Genomic DNA, 20619 nt, shown 5'->3' on the forward strand with positions numbered 1-20619 from the left:
CATCATTAAGTCGTTTGTCAGAACTGCACCGTGTTTTAGCCATTTTGCCTGCTCTGCTGTGCTTGCTGCTTTTTGTTCATTTTTCAACACATCCAGTGGAATCTGATGTGTGGTTACTGCCATCAATGTGATGTTTGCCTGTTGTGCCGCCTATTTTGCTGCTCTGTCAGCAAAATTGTTGCCTGTAGTAATGAAAGAGTCAGTAGGCGTTGTAAGAGGTTGGCATGGTGAACTGGTTTGCCAGTTGGTGTAATCATTCCTCTGGTTTTCCAGATTTTTTGCAAAATGATGCACAGCAGAGAAAACATACTGGCTGTCTATATAAATGGTTATTTGTTTATCTTTGTGTATTTGACATGCGCAACAATCTCGTGTGAAGTGACCTTCCTCTCCACGGTTCTAGCAGGCGTTGTCTCTATGTTATCTGCTGTTTCTGCGTGGCTGTCTGCGGCCTTGGTGTTTGTGACTTTGCTCGCCTCTCTGTTCCTGATAGCCACCTGCGAATTAGTGTTTTAGTCTGTTGTCAACAGTCAGCCTTATTTTTAAGTTACAGAATGCTTCTCCCTTTTTTTGTTTTTTTGTTTTTTTTGTTTGGGAGAATAGATGCAACTCTACATTTTCACTTAAGGCAGTTTAAGATAATTTCTAGTTCTTCAAACAATGCATGGATCTCACACATTTCAAACTTTCAAGTTAGGGTTGTTTCCCATTTATACAAATATGTATATTTAACTTTGCATTGCTCACAGCTCATAGCTCACAGCTCTAAACCTAGGCATTTTTCAATCATATGCCTAATCACTATGTGTCACTGTGATTCTCAAGTATTGTCACAAGTTTGTTTAAATTCGTTTCCAAAACCAACAAAATAATCAAACAAAACCAAAAAACATAAACGTGTCAGGACACAAAAGAAAAAGAAAAATGCTGCCACCCGAACAAGGCAGAAGTCTGCATATGTTGGCTTGTAATAGCATGCAGCTTGTAACATGGTAGACTAATGTGCCTGTGTTAATTCAGCTCCATATTATTGTGTGAAGTTGCACTGGGTTGGGAGTGGTTTTGGGTGTGTCACATTTTTGGTGAGCCAATGGCTGGAATGGGGTTGGACTAATTAGAGGCAGGTGTACTTGATTGCACTGATACACTGGTCTACATATAGCCCACACTACAAACACTGCTGTGTTGTTTTGTCTCTCTGTGCAGTCCCGGGCCTATTATATGCCACAGCCTAAAGGCAGCAGAGTTCCAGAGGCTTGAGTGACCACTGACTATATGCTTGCAGGGTGGTGGGTCTCCAAGGACAACTTCTAACCCTGTTAAAGGCAACATGTGGGGTGCAACTTGGCCGTGTGGCATAGCTGGCTCTGGCCTTGGGACTGTGTGTTTTTATACAATTCTTAAGTGGGACACTGGACTGTTTTATCTTTTATCTCTTGATATATTTTTTGTCAATAAATTATCTTTTAGAATTTTATTGACTGTCATCTTTTTGCCCACGACTGAGACGGTTGGTCAGACCTAGAGTCTTTCTTTGGGTGTGTTACAGCAGCTTCTGCTCTAAAAGAAACAAATAAATAAAAAGAAAAGAAAATGTGGAACATGCTCATCAGCTTAGCAGTGTCTACATATTTAATTCAGCTTCTCAATCCTGTAGTTTTAGCTGTTGTCTACAGGGTTTTGCTTATTGGTTGTTATTATAGGTGTGCTCTATCTCAGCAATGTGTCATTCTAGAATGATAGGTTTCAAGCTGGTCAAGTGCCTCTATGCACTTCATTAGTTTAGTTATTCTCTGTATTGTCTTCATCTCACATGTCATTACACTGAGTTTTAGCAAACCTTAAGCTTGATGCAGACTACTGCTTAACAATTATCCACCTCACATCATAACCGATTAAGGTGCCTCTTCATATTAATATTGTCATTGTTAATATTATCCTCTTTGTCTTATATAACAGCAATAGCATATTATAATATTTTATCAGTGTGTACCATTATACTACTCCTGAGCCAATTTGTTAGTTAGGATCATCTTATTCAGCAAACAGATAATTTAGAATTCATCCAATCTGCGGTCACATTTGTTCTCTCTGTTGCATGGCGGACCAGGCAGTTCTATTATAATATATTATTTATATTTTATTTTGTATCCATCAAGGGCTTCAGATGACCTGCAGAATCATCCTTTTCCCAGGGTGGAGACAGTTACCTTTTCACACACTGTCCTTGGCTGAACAGTGACACAGCCTTAATATACTTTATTGATGTTATTAAAATATTTTCGTGTGAATTATTTGCTTTATATTCATTTTATACATGCTGGGCATGGTCATCATGCCAACTGTGTTTCATTGTTAATATCACTTTACAGGTTGTTATCCTTGCTATTATTAATTTCAAATACTCTAAAGATAATTTCTACTGTAATTTTCCCTTTGTTCATCTTTATTTCGTACTTTTTATATTTATATCTACTCAGTGGGGTCTGTTTTCAACCCTTTTAAACTACTACAAACTACTTTGATCTCTAGTTTTCACTTAATAAGGGATTATTAAGTTCTTCCTGATATGGGTGGTGCTGCACATGCGGCTGCAGGAATGAGTGATGGCTTTCTAAAAGGGTTGTGGGAACTGCACAGTGTCTCGTCTTCTGGTTTTACTAAACTGGCAGTTGAGTTCTGTTCTTCTGACTGTTTATATTTTGTTTTCTTAAATCTCTCAGTTTACAGACACTGTTTTTGTCCGGCGTCTGGACTTTTCTTTTCTCACCACTGCTCGTCAGCAGGAGTGAGTTTTAATTTCACTTGCTTGATTACCCATCTTATTTATGTATTTACTTATTTTTGTTTAAGTAATATATACACAATACAGCTGCTATCACCTTCGCTGGTATTAGAGACGAGAGTGGTTGCTCACACGCCCTTCTACTTTCGGACTATTTCCAAAAGCGGTGTGAACTTTACGAGACGGAACTCGACCGTTCTCTCAACTCACCAGCACGTCAGTGAATAGCAGTAAAAGAAAAACACAGTAGGAGCAGCTCAGTCTCTTATTGGACCGTGAAAATTCAGCTTGCTCCGTTAATTAAAACAATACACACACACACATACATTCACATTCACACTTATTCGCGCGATCGGAACCCTTATCATAAGGGGAGCTGCCAGTCTTTCTGTAGACGAGCTACTTATTCCCTTGACCCAGCTGGGGGAGCTACCCAGAGCTCCAAACCTAACCCACAAGAGTGGGGAGCTTCCAGTCGACGAGCTCCAAGCTACCAGCCGACGAGCTACTTTAAACCCACAGAAGTGGGGAGCTTCCAGTCTCGACGAGCTACTTTCGCTATTTTAAATTCCCTGAATTTAAAATACGATTTTACGCAAGATTGTGTCAGTGTGTCTGTATCTACCTGGTCGGTGTCGCCGGGTCTGGTCCACCTCGATCGGGCCCCACCACCGTGGGTCGCTTTCTAAGACGTTGGCCAAGACCCGAATTTAACGCTCTTGGTCTTTTTCCACACACCTGGTGTGTGGGCTGTCGACAGGCGAACAACGTGGACTGGTCACGGAGATGGGACACGATGGAGGTGATCCGGCTGTCGAAGGACCAAGAAATGTTGGGGGAAAACTCTGTAAAAAAACCCAGGAGAAATAAAGACACAATGAGACAAAGTTACCTTCTTTATCAAACGTGTACACGGGTGAGCTGCTAAGAACAACTCACACCATGCACAGTGGCTTGGTAATTTTTATAGGAAAGACAGTGAGAACAGGATAAGAAAATACAAAACAAATAAAATAAACAACTCCATATGTGGCGCTAGTCTCGTCAGCAGAGAGCTGGGAGAAGGCTGTGAGAGATAAAACAATCTAAAACAATATGTCCCAAAACAGTATGTCTTTGCTGAGAAAGTCTAAAAAGATAATTCTAAACTAATCTAACCATAGGCAGAGGGCAGACAAAAGGCATCTTTGTACATTTAAAAGAAGGTAAAGAAACATAGAATCATTTTTCCTGTAACAGAATTAAACCATGCAAAGAATGTAAAATATAATGAAGATGTGAGTAGATATATATATTTAAGAAATAAGAAGGAGAAGGAAGAGAAGGAGGAAAATCAAATGATGTCTCTTAAAGAGGACATTGATCGAGTCAATAGAGAAGTTTTATTTAATATGTTGCGACGTACTGACTTTTACGGGAACAGCGATTATATGATTCTTAATAATCAAAAGAAATGTCGAAATGATTTTATCGTCTCAATTAAGGATAAACATGGAAAGTCAGTTTTTAAAGAAGAGGGAAAAAGACAAGTAATTAGAGACTATTGTTCGGAGATGTTTTCATCCATAGCTACAAACAGCGACGCTATTAACAATTTTTTGAGTGAGGTTGAACCATTAGATCCTGTCATTTATGAAACTTTGATTGGAAAAATTAAAAGAGAGGAAGTGGAGTCAGTAATTAACCAACTTAGTACCGATAAAACACCTGGTCTGGATGGACTCCCCTCTGAATTTTACAAAATTGTGAGTAAAGAACTGTCTGAATTGTTAACTCAGTATTTTAATGAAGGAATAGAAAGAGAAACAATGGGTAAATCGTTTTATGAAGGAGTTATGTGTTTATTATATAAGAAAGGTGATAGAGAAGACATTAACAATTATAGGCAACTGACAATAATGAATGTAGATTATAAAAATTTTTTCTAAAATAATTATGTCCAGACTAGAGGATGTATTAGATATTATCATTGAAAAAGAACAAACATGCGCAATTAAGGGACGACTGATGTGGGATAACTTAAGTATGTTAAGAGAAATTATTTATAATGGAAAGGATTCAGAACTCTGCATTTTAGGATTAGATCAAAGGAGAGCTTTTGATTCTGTTTCCCACTCCTATTTATGGAAAGTAATGAAAGCTTATAATTTCCCGGACCAATTTATTTCCATTATTCAATTGAGTTATAAAAAGTCCCTAGTGCAAGTTAAGGTAAATGGAAAGCTCTCACCCCCTTTTAGTGCTGAGTGCGGGGTTAAACAAGGATGTCCTTTGAGTGCTGCGTTATATGTCCTTGCAATTAACCCCTTATTGAAAAGGATAAATGATGATAAACGGATCAAGGGATACGTCCTTGACAAATCCCATAAAATCGCAGCTTTGGCATATGCAGATGATGTGTCGGTGATAATTAGAAATCAAAACGAACTGTCTTCAGTTATGGAGATATTACACCACTACGAACAGGCATCAGGTGCCAAGCTTAACCAAGAAAAAACTGAAGGGGTGTGGCTTGGACATCCGACCAGACAACCTAAAATGATGATCTCTCTTTGTAGGGAGATTAAGATTTTGGGTATATGGATTGATAATACTGACTCTAGTTTACTAAATTGGAATAAGAAAGAAAATGAAATTAAAATGGAAATTATGAAATGGGAAAATAAAGATACAAATTATAAAACGCGTATTAATATTGTAAAAACACACATAATTTCGAAACTCCTGTTCCTTGCCGCAATTTTTCCTCCTCCGAGAACAACTGTAATGAAAATAACTAAGATGTGCATTAAATTTATCTGGGGATCCAATCGAGAAGTGACTAAGAGAAAATTTATGTACAAGACTAGGAAACACGGGGGTTTGGGAGCCCCAGACTTAGAGATTGTTTTGCGAATTCCTTTTATAAAAATTACTCAAAGCGGAATTTCTCGGGGTGCCCCGTGGGTTCGAGGGAAGGAGCAATTGTGGCAAAAGAAAAGGGGCAGGGCCAGAGCGGGTGTTCCATACCACAGACTTATGTTCGGTGACTTATCAAGTCAATGGGAACATTATGGTTTAAATATTCTCCAAGATAATACGAAAAATATCTATAAAAAAATTAATGAAACCAAAAATGAAGGTGTAATTCAATATAAGTATGCAAATGAAGATGAAAACCTTTCAATAGTTAAAAATATACAAGACAAATTATTATCTGAAAGCATGAGAGACGTGGTATGGCTCATCTCGCTCGGGCGCCTCCCTGTGAGGGCGGTGGTACAATGGAGTTGTTTTGTTACCACCATGAAATGTCCTATGACAGGCTGTGATGAAGATGAGACCCTAGAACATCTTCTATTGGATTGTTATAGGACAACTGAGATCAGGCAGAAAATGACAGAAATTGGCTATGATGTGGATGTTAATATTAAAGCAGTTAAATATGGTTTGTTTAAAGAAAAAATGTGTGACGACAAAAGGAGACTCTTTTGGTTAGTAATGTGTGTAATAAACACACATATTTGGAAAACTCGTGCCAAAGGAGTGTTAGAACAAAAGATAAGTAGTGATGTGGTGAGTAAACATATCATTACAGATCTGCGGAGAAGACGAACAATGGACCTGAAACTTGGGAAAGTTTTCCCCTGGAACGAATTAAAACTGTAAGTCTTGTGAGCGTTGTGTGGACTCAAATGCTAGATTTTCCTCCTTGTTTCTCCCTTTTGTATGTGCTCATGGTTTTGTATATGTAATTGTATGTGTATGTGCATTTTATATGTAAACTTGTTTACTTTAAATAAAGTTTAAAAAAAAAAAAAAAAAAAAAAAGAAAAGAGCAGTTGTTGGTAGGAGAGCGTGCAGCTTAAGCTCTCTCTCCGCGGATGCGGCGAGCCAGCTGGATGTCTTTGGGCATGATGGTGACCCTTTTGGCGTGGATGGCGCACAGGTTTGTGTCCTCGAAGAGTCCGACCAGATAAGCCTCGCTGGCCTCCTGCAGAGCCATAACAGCAGAGCTCTGGAAGCGCAGGTCGGTCTTGAAGTCCTGAGCGATATCGCGGACCAGGCGCTGGAAGGGCAGCTTACGGATTAGCAGCTCGGTGGATTTCTGGTAACGGTGGATCTCACGCAGAGCCACGGTACCAGGCCTATAACGGTGGGGCTTCTTGACGCCTCCGGTGGCCGGGGCGCTCTTACGAGCGGCCTTGGTGGCCAGCTGCTTCCTGGGGGCTTTGCCGCCAGTAGACTTGCGAGCGGTCTGCTTGGTTCGTGCCATTCTTCCTCACTTTTCTTTTCTTGTGATACGAGCAGAAAATGTAGCGAACAAAGGAGACTCGCTGCTCTTAAAGTGTGTGACTGGCTGTGACGCGGTGCCGCTCCGGCTCGTGATTGGTGACGGGCTCCACGTGGAGCATCGCCCCGCCTCGGTGTGTGCTGCTCATTGGAGAAAAGTGCATTGATGTTGCGCGCTGCCGCAAGCCTCTCTGCGATTGGTGCGTGACGAATCCGCCCGCGCTCTGCGGAAATATAAGCGAGGCTTTGAGCTGATCGGACCACATTTTCTCTTAGTCTCGATACTACGAAGAAAAGAACCTGTCAAAATGAGTGGACGCGGAAAGACTCTTTTTGCTGACAGGCAGCAAGACGACCACATGTCAAGTTTAAAAACTGATTTGTTGAAAACTTCTGGGACATTTAATGTCCTTGTTGGAGTGACAGGGAGTGTTGCAGCCTTGAAACTGCCTCTTTTGGTCTCCCAGCTTCTTGAACTCTCTGGGGTGGATGTACGAGTAGTCACTACAGAGCATGCCAAGCACTTCTATAATTCTGCTGAGGTGTCAGTCAAAATCTACAGTGACGAGGATGAATGGGAGCTGTGGAAACAGAGATCTGACCCTGTGCTACACATTGAGCTAAGGCGTTGGGCAGATCTACTTGTCATTGCCCCTCTTGATGCCAACAGTCTTGGAAAGATTGCTAGTGGTATTTGTGATAATCTGCTGACGTGTGTGGTAAGAGCCTGGGATACCAGTCGTCCTCTTCTCTTCTGCCCTGCAATGAACACAGCTATGTGGCTGCATCCTATTACAGCCCAGCAGGTATCCAGACTGAAAGAGTTTGGATATGTGGAAATCCCCTGCGTTGCCAAAAAGCTAGTGTGTGGAGATGAAGGTAAAGGTGCCATGGCAGAAGTATCGACAATTGTCAGTCTTGTCAAAGAGTATCTTCAGAAACCAGATGAGTCATCTTTGGAGGCATGAACGTCAGGCAGAGCTAAGGCCAAGACCCGCTCTTCCCGTGCCGGGCTTCAGTTCCCCGTGGGTGGTGTCCACAGACTGCTGCGCAAAGGCAACTATGCTGAGCGTGTGGGAGCCGGTGCCCCTGTTTACCTGGCAGCTGTGCTCAAGTACCTGACCGCTGAGATCCTGGAGCTGGCAGGCAACACAGCCCGCGACAAGAAGACTCGTATCATCCCATGTCACTTGCAGCTGGCTGTGAGCAACGACGAGGAGCTCAACAAGCTCCTGGGGGGAGTCACCATCGCTCAGGGTGGTGTGCTGCCCAACATCCAGGCTGTGCTGCTGCCCAAGAAGACCGAAAAGCCCGCCAAGGCCAAGTAAACGCAAAGCGCTCGGCTTCACCAAAAACAAAGCCTCTTTTAAGAGCCACACACTTCTCTCTGAGCAAACATCCTTCTTGCTGTTATGGTGTTTGTAACAAGTTGTGTACTGGGAAATGTAGATTATGCATCTTGATTTACTTTGAAATGTACGTTCATTCATGTCATCTTACATAATCAGGGACTGAAATCCACTTTCAAAGAAAAACTACTTTCATTAACTCCAAAGCTCTGTGTGTTTAGTTTTATTCACAAAAGAATAGACTAACTTTAGGTCTTGATATAAAACTAAAGCAAAAAGCTCTGCCTCCTGCGTTGTGGTTAGGGGTCGTGTTCAACCTCATTGCTCATCTTACTAATTAAGAGTAAATTGGATGTCACTAATTATTAGCTTCATAACTGACTGTGGACACTCATCATGGTTCACTCGCTTTATAATTAAAACAGTTTCTAAGCTCATGGAAACGGACAACACACAGTTCATGATGTGGCAAGACCACAAACGCAACAGGAAATCATAACACCAAACAGGTGGAGAGGGACAGGTGGACTTGTTTGGTACAGAGGGAGGAAAATGTGCAGCTGTTTGCAATGTGTTCAGCACTGCTGCTGAATTTGGGACATTTTGCAAAGTCACTTACATCTACGCTTAGGTTTTTGTGTCTATTGTGAGTAGAATAAAACTATTACAATAGAGTTTGCTTGGATAATAGGGGGCAGCTGGTGATCAGAAGAACAGGAAATGATTCCTAAGTGTGGCTTTTGTTAGAATGTCTTTGTCAACCCCTGTTTTAAGGACAATAGTGGATTTGTGTTCTCAAAGCATTTCATGCGACCTTAAAGCTCCCAAGAATGACATTAAGTTGCTGACCTCTGACGTGCCAAATCAGTTGGTTCAGCGATAAACTTTGGTGTGTAACTGTATAGTATGAAAAATGCATTGACAGTGGGGGTCTGCCTGTTATAAAGTGAGTGAAAGCGGCCTCAGCCAAGAACAAGAAGCCACAGTTACTAGTCTGGTTAGAGGACAGCCCCCCCAGACTGAACAATAGAATTAGTGGAAAACTGCTGTGGAGGGGGACACAGGGCAGCCCCGGACTCTTCTTCAGCTGGGATATCCAAAGAATCGGTGAGGTCAAGAAGTAAACCTCAAGACTATTTTGAAATAATTTAATTCCCCTCATCCTTCACGCTACAGAGCTCCATGGTAAAAATAAATAGCAGTACGGGCTCAGCTTGGAGTAAAATGTGTCCTTGAAATCACACAATATCAATTCAACTGGACTAGATTTAGTCAGGTAAGGTTGTAGATTAGAGCATTTCAAGTGGATTATATTAGCTAGGTATCATTAAAATATACAGTGTACTTCCAGTACAACAGCCAGTGTAGGCTTTTAAAAAATAGAACTCAGTATTTCATACGTGAATAATAACATGCATCTATGAATGTATTATGTGTTGTTTAATAGAATATTTTAAAATGTAGTTGCTAACTTTTAACAGTTTATGACTTGTATTACGAAGGTGTGATTATAAATATTAAGTCGTTAATATTTGTATTCCTCTGGAGTTGTAGACTTGCTTAAACAGCACTAATGTGCACCATGATAGTAATCCAAGTTGTAATTGTAATGAGGACAATGGAGAAAAAAAAAACCGTGTTTTAATAACATGGACATTATTGTGAATGACAGAGTGGTGAGTGAGTGAGAGGAAGGAGCTCTTGTGTGTTGCTGTGGTGGCTCTGAGAAGAGCCGTTGTTGAGTGTGAGAGCGGTGTCAGCTCACTTCTTCTTGGCTGCTGTGGCCGCCTTCTTGACTTTGGGCTTGGCGGCCTTCTTGGCGGGGGATTTCTTTGGTGCAGGAGCCTTCTTGAGCACCTTCTTGGGGCTCTTTGCCGCCTTCTTGGGGCTTTTGGGCGCTTTCTTGGCCGCCGCTTCTTGGTCTTCTTGGGCGACTTCTTAGCGGCTGCTGCCGGTTTCTTGGCTTTGGCTGCGGCGGGCTTCTTGGCTTTAGGAGCGGCTTTCTTTGCGGGCTTCTTGGCTTTGCTCTCAGTAACCTTCTTGTTCATCTTGAAGGATCCGGAGGCCCCGGTGCCCTTGGTCTGCACCACAGTGCCCTTCGCCACCAGGCTCTTGATGGCGGTCTTTTTTTTTTTTTTTTTTTTTTTTGCCTGTCCCGTTTGGCTCTTTTGCCATCAGAATTGTTGTCTAAAGGCAAAGAAAGATGCCCAACGGATTTACTTTACCAAATTGACCATCCCAGCCTTGCCGTAATGGTCCATTTGATTCACCTTTTATTGTTTATTTTATTTTCACTTGCTGAATACGAGACAGACTTGACTGGAGGAAAGAAGGGGAGAAAGAAAGAGGGAAAGAGAAACAGCTGAGAAGAGGGACGGGGGAGAAGGGCAAAAAACAAAAACCAACAGAATGAGCAGAAAAAAAATGCATATATCAATCACCTGGATCACCTGCTGAGAAAGAAAAAAGAAAACAAGCAGAAGAAAACAAGAGTAATAGAATAAACAACATCACAATGATATATGGGAATATGACAGTAAATACTAAATATTAAACATTATTGTGCAGCACATAAGATCAACAGAACACAGTGTGCTTTGAGGTAGGAGCCAAAAAGGGTGTAGTTTGTGGGTGTGATCACCCGTGTGTACACCTGTGAGCATGGACGCGCTTGTTTTTAAAAGGTTCCTTCATGTAATGATCTGCTAGAGGGTGTGGGGGGGCCACAGCCCCGTCCTCCAGGGCATGAAGCAGGTATGGAGGAGATCAAAACTCCAGACATCCAGAGGCCCCCAGAACACAAGAGACCAAGGAAGACCAACAGAGGGGCAGCCGCGCCACTGTCCCAGAAAGAGCTGAGGAGAGTCCCAGATGAGGGCTCACTCAGCAGCCGCGGAGCAGAAGCCAGGGGGGGTTGCAGTGACGCGCCCGTGAGCTCCGCCGGCAGCCAGCTGTGCCTGAGTGACTGAGCCCCAGGCCGAGAGGTCGGGGGCACCCCACCTCCGAAGTGGCCCGAGCGAGCCCCAGGCTCCAGGCCCCGATAAGCGGCCGCCAAGGAGTGAGCCGGTGTGTACCTGGACGCCCACCCCCAGACACAAAGAACCACCAACGCACCGATGTCTGAGGGAGTCCGCCACTGGCAGGGGAAGTGGTGGTGGTGGTGGGGGAGATAGGCCTCCAAACCTTGGAGGGCCTGAGATGTCCCCAGAGAGGTGGCGTCTGATACCCAACCTGACATATAGACACAGACATACAGGCACACACAGATACAAACATCCATTCCCACCCTCATGCTCTCATATGCACTTATTCCACACTCAACCAATGTGGAGACAAACATAAAGAGACGCTGTGTACACACGATCACACTCGTTGATGGCGGTTTTAACGCGGGCCTTGTTCTTGTCCACATCGTAGCCTCCGGCAGCCAGAGCCTTCTTGAGTGCGGCTGCGGACACGCCGCTGCGCTCCTTGGAAGCGGCCACGGCTTTCACAATCAGCTCGCCCATGCTGGGGCCGGCCTTCTTGGGCTTGGAAGTCGTTGTCTTCTTCCTGTTGGCCGCCTTGGGACGGCAGCAGGTGCGGGAGCTTCCTCGGACATTTTCCTCTTTCGCGTCTGATCGAGATTCACGGTACAGCGATGGCAAGTCGGAAGCGCCACGCTGCACTTAAACGCATCATGAGAACCGTTGAGAGTGAAGGCAGCGCGCGCAGCTCTCGCGCGTGCCTCGCAATGCTTCATTTTGTGTTTCGTGTCTCGGGATCAAAGAGCTTAAAGTGAGTGTGTGAGCAGCACTGCAGGTCGACAGTGGAGCCGTCCACAGCGGGCTTGTGTCTCCTCGTACAGGCCTCGTGTCGGACTCTCGTGCTCTCGGTTCGTGGCGCTAACCCAAAGCTCAGTGACTCGGTGCGGAGCTCAGCGCTGCTCGGCGGCTTCTTTGACTCTTTTCTCTGCTAAAACCGGTGGAGCCGCAGCAGAGCTCCGTAAAAAGCCTTTTCCAGCTGATACACATGTTTGTTCACACACTCAGAGTTAAAAGCAGCATCTGGTGAGCGCAGCTTTGGGACAAAGTGACGCTGCGAGCTCCCAGCAAACACACCGATGCTGCTGGAGGCCCACGGAGCAGCGAGACTTGTGTGACAGCTGCTCGCTTCTAACCAAAGCACAGTTTCACTCACATTGTTGTACATCAGAAGCTTCATTAGTGACCTTACAGCAGCTCGCTTCCACACTTTGGCTCTGATCTCTTAGTCTGCATTGACTCAGTTTCCTTCTACAGTTACTGACTCTACAATAAACAACAGCAGTGAATGAACACGTGACTACACACATCCACAAACTGATCACTGCGTATCTCAATGTGTAATACTCAATACCTGCTAAACACATCCAGCTTATCTCCCAGTTAAACCTCGTCTTGTTGACTCTACTAGTCAAACATATTTAATCATTTTATTCATAGTAATATTGTTGTAATTGTTTATTTTATCCTGCTCTGCCCATGTTGGTGAATTTCCCAGCTGTGGGACTAATAAAGCTCATCTCATGTCCTGGATAGCGACCTCAGTTTAATCTAGTGTCTTTAGTTATGCCCAGTATATCTCTGCTCTTCTTTCTGGAGGATTCTGTGATTCTTCCACCTACTGAAAAATGTGTAACCACAATTTTCTGTCCAAGATAAGTAAAATGCTGACCAGTCACAGGAGTGAGAGACTGAGAACCAAAATTCACCTCTGAACACCACAGGAAATCATTCCTACCGACATCCTGTACAACTCCTCCATCTTATGCACAGCACTTACTACAATAGTTGCATTATATAAAGGCAGATAAAAAAGGTGGCTATGGAGCCATCAAATTAGGAGTTAGATTGAAGACAGCTTTGATGGAAATTCCTCTTTGGTTATAGCTAGAAAAGCTGGATGTGAAGGACACAGCAGGGCCTGTGGCATAGGCAGTAAAGGCAAATGCTAAAGGTGTCATCCATCCAAGGTTGCCAAGGGGGGATTACAAAAAACAAACTAATACGAATTTCTCTTAGTTTAGATTTTGGCATGTAGTTGCCAATTTTTGCCCGTTGATAGTCCAACAAATCAGCCCTTTATGTATCAAAGTAGTTAGTCTAGTTTTGTTTGTAAGGTTAGTGAGCAAGTGGGTTTGTCATTTCAACCATGTGCAGTGCTACAGTACACAGTGAAGCGAGACAGCATTCCTCCAAAGACCATGGTGCTCCATATAACAGACACATGACCACATAAATGTGCATGTGTGGGAAAAAAAAAACAACAAAAAAAACAAAAAACAACCCTGCAACAAAACAAAGACAGACAACCAAAAACGATACAGACACAAGACCGTGCAATAAAAAGGCGCGAGTGGCAAAGTCATATCAATGCTGGATTTTTAGTGAGTTTCTTTCTACAGTCTAAAAAGTAAGGAAGATGTCGTTGACAAACGAGTTCATGATGCTCATGGCCTTGGAGGAGATCCCGGTGTCGGGGTGGACCTGCTTCAGCACCTTGTACACGTAGATGGCGTAGCTCTCCTTCCTGGTCTTTCTCTTCTTCTTGCCGCCCTTGCCGGCAGTCTTGGTCACAGCTTTCTTGGAGCCCTTCTTGGGAGCGGACTTGGCGGGTTCAGGTATTTTCTCTCTTCGATACTTTGAAGTAACGAATGAGCTCCGTGACTGAGAGCAGTGCTTTTTATACAGGCTGTATGCTAATACCACTGCGCGGGCCCTCGGATCTCATTGGTGGAGCCGCACAGTGGGCCGGACGTTGTGTTGGAGGGAGTTTGTGAACTGTGCTGAAACAGGCGCGCATCTAACAAAGACAGTGGGCTGTGTGATTGTGTCCTCGTTTGCTGAGACAGTCATTTGTTCTAAATGAGCAGTAAATGCAGAGCTCTGTGTGGCAGATATGGATGTGTTAGTATCTGTATTATCTTCAGCCAACAATGAAATCATTTTAATTACAATTCCACCTGGTTTCGTGTCTCTGTGTCCATTTAACCTGGTGATAATCACAGTTTACTGCTCACCAGCACACAGCTTTAAAACCTTGCTGAGTTTTTATTCTCAGTGGAGGTTAAACACTGGGCATTACGGAGCCCCCCAGGGGACATGGGAGAAAAAAAATTAGGGAGGAAAAAAAAAATTAGGGAGGAAAAAAAAAAATTAGGGAGGAAAAAAAAAATTAAGACGGACTTTTGCGAGATCTCGCAAAAGTATTGCGAGCGCTCGCAAAAGTATTGCGAGATCTCGCAATAAGTATTGCGAGCGCTCGCAAAAGTATTGCGAGATCTCGCAAAACTCCAACAATGGCGGCAGCTACTTAGTTGTAATATTACTCCTTCTGGGTCACAAAATACACTTTTAAGATATTTTGAGGCGTGAATGTAGTTGTGTAAACGTCAGATACCTGCTCAGTTTACAAGACATCACATATTTGCAAAAGAGCTCCGACGTTTTTGGAGATCTGACACCCACTAGCTCGAAGCTAACGGGAGGTCGAGACCTACTACAGCCGGGAGGAACACCGCTTTCCCGGCACATCGTGCCTCGACCTCCCGGTCGGCTTCGAGCTGACGGCCACTAGCTCGAAGCTAACGGAAAGTCGAGACCTACTACAGCCGGGAGGAACACCGCTTTCCCGGCACATCGTGCCTCGACCTCCCGGTCGGCTTCGAGCTGGCGGCCTCCGAAGAATGCGGCTAAAACTTTTGCGAGATCTCGCAATACTTTTGCGAGCGCTTGCAATACTTATTGCGAGATCTCGCAAAAGTCCGTCTTAATTTTTTTTTTCCTCCCTAATTTTTTTTTTTTCCTCCGTAATTTTTTTTTCTCCCATGTCCCCTGGGGGGCTCCGTAGGGCATAATTAGCTTCTGTCTGTCAGGTCACGTTTACTGCACTCTTTTATTTACAACTAAGCAAATCGATTTGGCTCAGATTAAAGTTACGTTTCATAACTGCATAGTTTTAGTGAAATTTAATGTCTTACTAGAGAACACATGAGACTGAACCATTCACTTTTTTTAATTACAGGAGTTGGCCTCTCCAGGCCTCGAGAGCCGATGTCCTGCAGGTTTCAGATCTCACCCTGGGTCAACACACCTGAATCAAATGATTACTTCATTACCAGGCCTCTGGAGAACTTCAAGACATGTTGAAGTTGTAATTTAGCCATTTAAATCAGCTGTGTTGGATCAAGGACACATCTAAAACCTGCAGGTCACCGGCTCACGAGGCCTGGAGTTCCCCACTCCTGCTTTATTATCTAGTGTTCATATATATTTTTAACCGTGTATTTTGAATTTAAACTAACATTAAAAGTCTGTTTTATACAAGGATGAAAGAGAAGGTGCATTTCCACCGGGAGGATCAGTGTCTGAAGCAGCTTGTTGTTTGTGTATACTGAAAACTCCAGCCTCCAGAAATGATTACACCATCCAATTTTTTTATATGTATTCACCTCGGGGTGTATATCCAGATTTCCGAGGACACAGCCACATCAGACAATTCTTTTGTAATGAAAAACATAAGCAATCATATCGCCAGTAAGTCATCGCAGTGCCAGCTGTTTAATTCACTGTACCTTCCACAGTAGCTATGGTAACCGCGGCCCTGAGCAGATGGAGACGTAAAGAGTGATTCACAGGCAGAACCTAGTTTATTTCCCACAGTTTCTTTTTTAATCTGCTGCCTTATAAACACTGTCACCAATCTTTGCATTTTATTGTTATCTCATAACACTTGTTTAATCAGCTCCCATCACTCCTATGGACCTTTTACAGTCTACAGCCTCAGATCAACACAGCCCTTCCCCCCAGCACCATCAGCAGCAGGAGCAGCAGCAACTCCTCAACAGTAACATTGTACCCATCAGGTAAAACACAGGCTACGTTTTCTTTGCATTTTCTCCACCTGATGACAGTGATATAGTGTGATACGATATTAGATTCTTGATGAATGTGTGTTGTTGTTCTTCAGCCTGCAGAAAAAAGAAATGTTTACGTCACACGATGGCGCCACTTCATCAGATAAACTAAAGGGAAAACCCTGATGTTGGTTAAACCACATTGTTTTAAAAGCATTTATAACTATTATCATGTTTACAGCGTGTAGAAGATTAGTTAGTTAAAATGCTATGATAATATTTCATAACTTTATTAATATATTAACGTAACAAAACTCTCAGCAACATAAGAATAGATTTCAGAAACCACTCCACATTTGAGCTTCACTCAGATAAAAAACGAGACACTCACAGTCAGTGTTTGTAGGTTTTCAGGCACAGTCTACAGCTTTCAATAAAAATCAGCTCTTCCACTGACTCTGGCAACTGTTCTCACAACTATTATCTTCGAGAGGACAACTAAGCAAAACAACAACATTTATCAAAAAAAGTTATTTTGTTTGTCACTCTCTGCAGGTCACACAGTCTTTAGCATCCTCTAGAACTCTAAAACAGACATAAAAAAACAGCATTAATAATTTGAACTTCATAAATCCCCTCGTGTGGATTCGAACACAAAGGGATCATATCATTAGGCACACTTGTGGATTGATGTGTTTTGTGCCCCCCTCCCTCTTGTTTCATACGCCTTCTTGTATGTCTTCTTTCTGATTCACAACTTTCAATAATCACGAGCTTCAAAGCACGAGGGCGGAAGGAAGCAGTGACACTTCCTTTCACTGCTGGTTTAAGGTGTCCCAATTACAGCTGGGATATTAGCAGAATATATTAATGGTCCTGTCCTTTAGTTATTTTATATTAAAGGTCCTGTTCTTTAGTTATCTTATATTTTATGATATATTGACACCTGCTACATTTGTGTTTCACAACTATGATATTCTGGAATTACATAAATAAACAGACAACAGTCTCTCTCACTGTAGTCTAATGCTGTGCAACTACCAAAGGGAGCTCCCATTTAATGGGAGTACCCTGCACGTTGATTAAATATGTCATCTTTTCATTTGGTTTTCAATTAAATAAAACAACAAAACATCTTCTGTCTGTTTACCTCCTGGATTTTAGTCCAGATTACGTTAGACAACAAGAGAACATCTTCATGTAAGTCTGCATTACAGCTGTTGATATGATAAAAAAAAAAATCAAATTTGAATATGATTCAAAAGTTAAATTTAGGTCTGAGTTTACAAACAACAGTTACCCCTCCAAGCTGCCCCATGCTTCACAGTGAGAACCATGCTTGTAGAGATCTGTTCATCTTTTCTTTGTTTCACAAAGACACGGCGGGTGGAGCCAAAGATCTCAAACATGGACTCATCAGACCAAAGCACAGATTTCCACTGGTCTGATCTTTATTTCTTGTGGGTCTGATCTTTATCCCTTGTGTTTCTTGGTACAAACAAATCTCTTTTGCTTGTTGCTTTGCCTAATAGTGGTTTCTTAGCAGCTATTTGACCATAAAGGCCTGAATCACTCAGTCTCCTCTGGACAGCTGATGTAGAGATGTGTCTGCTACTGAAACTCTGTGTGGCATTTATCTGGGCTCTAATCTGAGGTACTGTTAACCTCTGAGGCTGAGGTGATTTCTGAGGCTGGTGACTCAGATGAATTTATCCTCAGCAGCAGAGGTGACTCTTGGTCTTCCTTTCCTGGGGCGGTCCTCATGTGAGCCAGTTTCATCATAGTGCTTGATGCTTTTTGCAACTGTACATAGGGACACATTCAAAGTTTTAGCAGTTTTCTGAACTGACTATTCTTAAAATAATGATGGACTGCTGTTTAGCTTTACTTAGGTGATTGGTTCTTACAATTATATGGTTTCTAACAGTTGTCAAATAAAGCCGACTTCTGCACAACACAGCTGATAATCCCAACCTCACAAAGAAGCCAAACATTAAAAAGCATTGAATAATCTGTACAATCGTTTCCACCAACAATAGTCTATACAGAAATTGTCTCCTATGTTCTTACGTGTACATATCCTAGATTCTTTTTTTTCTACTACCTTTATATTTGTATTTATTTTTATTTATACCGTGCAGTCTGATGGCAAGTAAATGCACTGAAATTCCGTTCTGATGACAACTAACTGGTGTGTGTTCTGAATTACAATACAGTCTCTATTCTATTCTATTCTATTCTATTCTATTCTAAAAAGCTGATTGTGTCAAAACTGTAAAATAAAAATTGTCAGTCGCATCATTGAAGTTCTACTATCACCCAGTAAAATTGGTAAGGCACACTTTGAACTGTTTGACAAACAATCACATTTTGTATTTCTAACAAAGTTGGAAAGGGTTTTTTGTAGTTATATGTTTGGATTTAGAAATGATTAATGAAAATTGCCACTGTACGCAACGCCTCAGCTCTGAGTAATAATGCAATGAATAATCTGTTGTAAAAAAACAGACAGCCACTGAAAAAGACACATTCATAACTGTATAACTCTGTCAAATAGGTATAAACAGGTGTTTGCTTTGAAGAATGGGCACCTGTTTATTGGATAAAAACTTATTCTGTTTCAGTGCAGAATGAAAACAAATCTGGAACAAGACTCAATCTTGTTTCAGATTATGGAAAACACAGAAAACAACAAATGAGCCTAAAAAAATTCAATTTAAATTATTGTGTGTGTTCATAGTGAATTTGAGATTCATCCGTAATAGAGACACTATTACTCAATTTTACACACAAACAGTTTAAACTTTGTTCCAGTCATGTGATCTGTATTTCTTCTTCAGCTTCCGTGAGAAGACAAAAACGTGGCTGTTGTTCGTCCTTTCTATAAAGATTTGAAAATAACGCGGACTATTAAACTATAATAATATATAACTAATATAATAATAATAATAATAATAATAATAATAATAATAATAATAATAATAATAATATAAGAGCAGTTATAATAATATTTTATAACCTGTCTTCTGTTGCATTGTTTCACTTGGACTCTTGTTACTTCTCATCCCGAAAAGGAGATCTAGACATGTCTCTTTATTTTTATACAGTTTTTATTAGCAGAGTTTTACAGTTGATCATGTACTGTACTTCTACAAACTCCTAAAATCAGTGCCCTTGAGTCTGCCCACTTTGCAGTGCATTCCCCCAATCTCCACATCCCAATAAAGTTGGTGAGAGATCAGCTTTCTCTCAGTAGGTTTGAGGTATTTTATTTTTAAAAAAATAATAAAGACATCTTAGGCTGAGATGTGTTTGAGTAAACCTCCACAAATTGTGGATACTTTCCCATTTAGTGCATTGTTCTCAAACCCTGTCTCCAGTTTTGCTGATAAACAAATAGCTGAAGCTGTGGTATGTGTGAGCGTCGATCTCGTTGTCAACCTCTGCTAATGATGATGGTCCAGTTTCGAAGGTTTATAAAACAGGACACTATGACACTAGAGTTCAAGCAGACATGCCACAGATTAATCTGAATGTTTTACTCAGTGAAACTTTCCTGCTGTTCTGCTGCTTTTCTCTGAAATTTCTGAAAAACAATGTGTCATCATGTTTTTTTTTTAAATCAGTGTTCATTCAGTTGATTACAAAGAGGAGATGGAATAAAGACCTCGAGGATCTAACTCTGGAATTAAGACCAGAGGGATATACTATGGTTCAACAAAATGCTCAGAAAAAGCTAACACCCCAGTCAGAGACCAAAAAAGCTTATTAGAAAGTATAACAGCAACAAATAAGGTGAGAGAGCCTCTCATTGGTTAATCTTATCAGGGCCGTGCAGAGAGGTTTAAAGGGGCGGGTGCTCAAAGTTAAAAAGGGGCACATTGAACCAGGCTGAATAACAACAACACACATTCATCAAGAATCTAATATGGGAAGGGCAGGGCTGTGTTGATCTGAGACTGTAGACATTAAAAAGTCCATAGGAGAGATGGTAGCTGATTAAACAAGGGTCATGAGATAATAACAAAATGCAAAGATTGGTGACAGCGCTTGGAACCATAAGGCAACAAAAAACTGTGAGAAATAATTTAGGCTCTGCCTGTGAATCACTCTTTGCTTCTCTTCTTCCTTTCATCCCATCATTTCATATATCACTCTCCACTTGCTGTCTATCTGAGAACAAGGCACAACTTGTTATTGCAATAAGCTATAATCTAATTATCCACACCTAACAACTCTTGCACTTAATCTATAATAAAATGATGACAGAAAAATGTTATAGCACTGCCTTTAGTAGCCTCACACAGCTCTACTGTTTCCTCCTCATGTCCTTACCA

General features: G+C 41.9%; 2 protein-coding genes and 2 pseudogenes across 2 annotated transcripts; 2 read left to right on the plus strand and 2 right to left on the minus strand.

Annotated features, from left to right (window-relative positions):
* Positions 1–6601: 6601 nt before the first annotated feature.
* Positions 6602–7062, minus strand: LOC112433525 (histone H3). The gene has a single exon (XM_024801698.2). It carries the CDS (start codon positions 7038–7040, stop codon positions 6630–6632), a length of 411 nt encoding a protein of 136 aa, XP_024657466.2. The 5' UTR covers positions 7041–7062; the 3' UTR covers positions 6602–6629.
* A 295-nt stretch (positions 7063–7357) lies between these two features.
* LOC112433464 (phosphopantothenoylcysteine decarboxylase pseudogene) lies at positions 7358–8027 on the plus strand (annotated as a pseudogene).
* On the plus strand, positions 8026–8968 carry LOC101477538 (histone H2A; the record flags this gene model as incomplete). The annotated part of the gene is made up of 1 exon (XM_024801710.2): positions 8026–8968. A coding segment is annotated over one exon (360 nt), but the record flags the coding sequence as incomplete, so codon positions are not given.
* A 1120-nt stretch (positions 8969–10088) lies between these two features.
* Positions 10089–12780, minus strand: LOC112433502 (uncharacterized; annotated as a pseudogene).
* Between the last annotated feature and the right edge of the window lie 7839 nt (positions 12781–20619).

Source organism: Maylandia zebra, linkage group LG3 (genome assembly GCF_041146795.1).
Source record: "Maylandia zebra isolate NMK-2024a linkage group LG3, Mzebra_GT3a, whole genome shotgun sequence".
Classification (NCBI taxonomy): domain Eukaryota; kingdom Metazoa; phylum Chordata; class Actinopteri; order Cichliformes; family Cichlidae; genus Maylandia; species Maylandia zebra.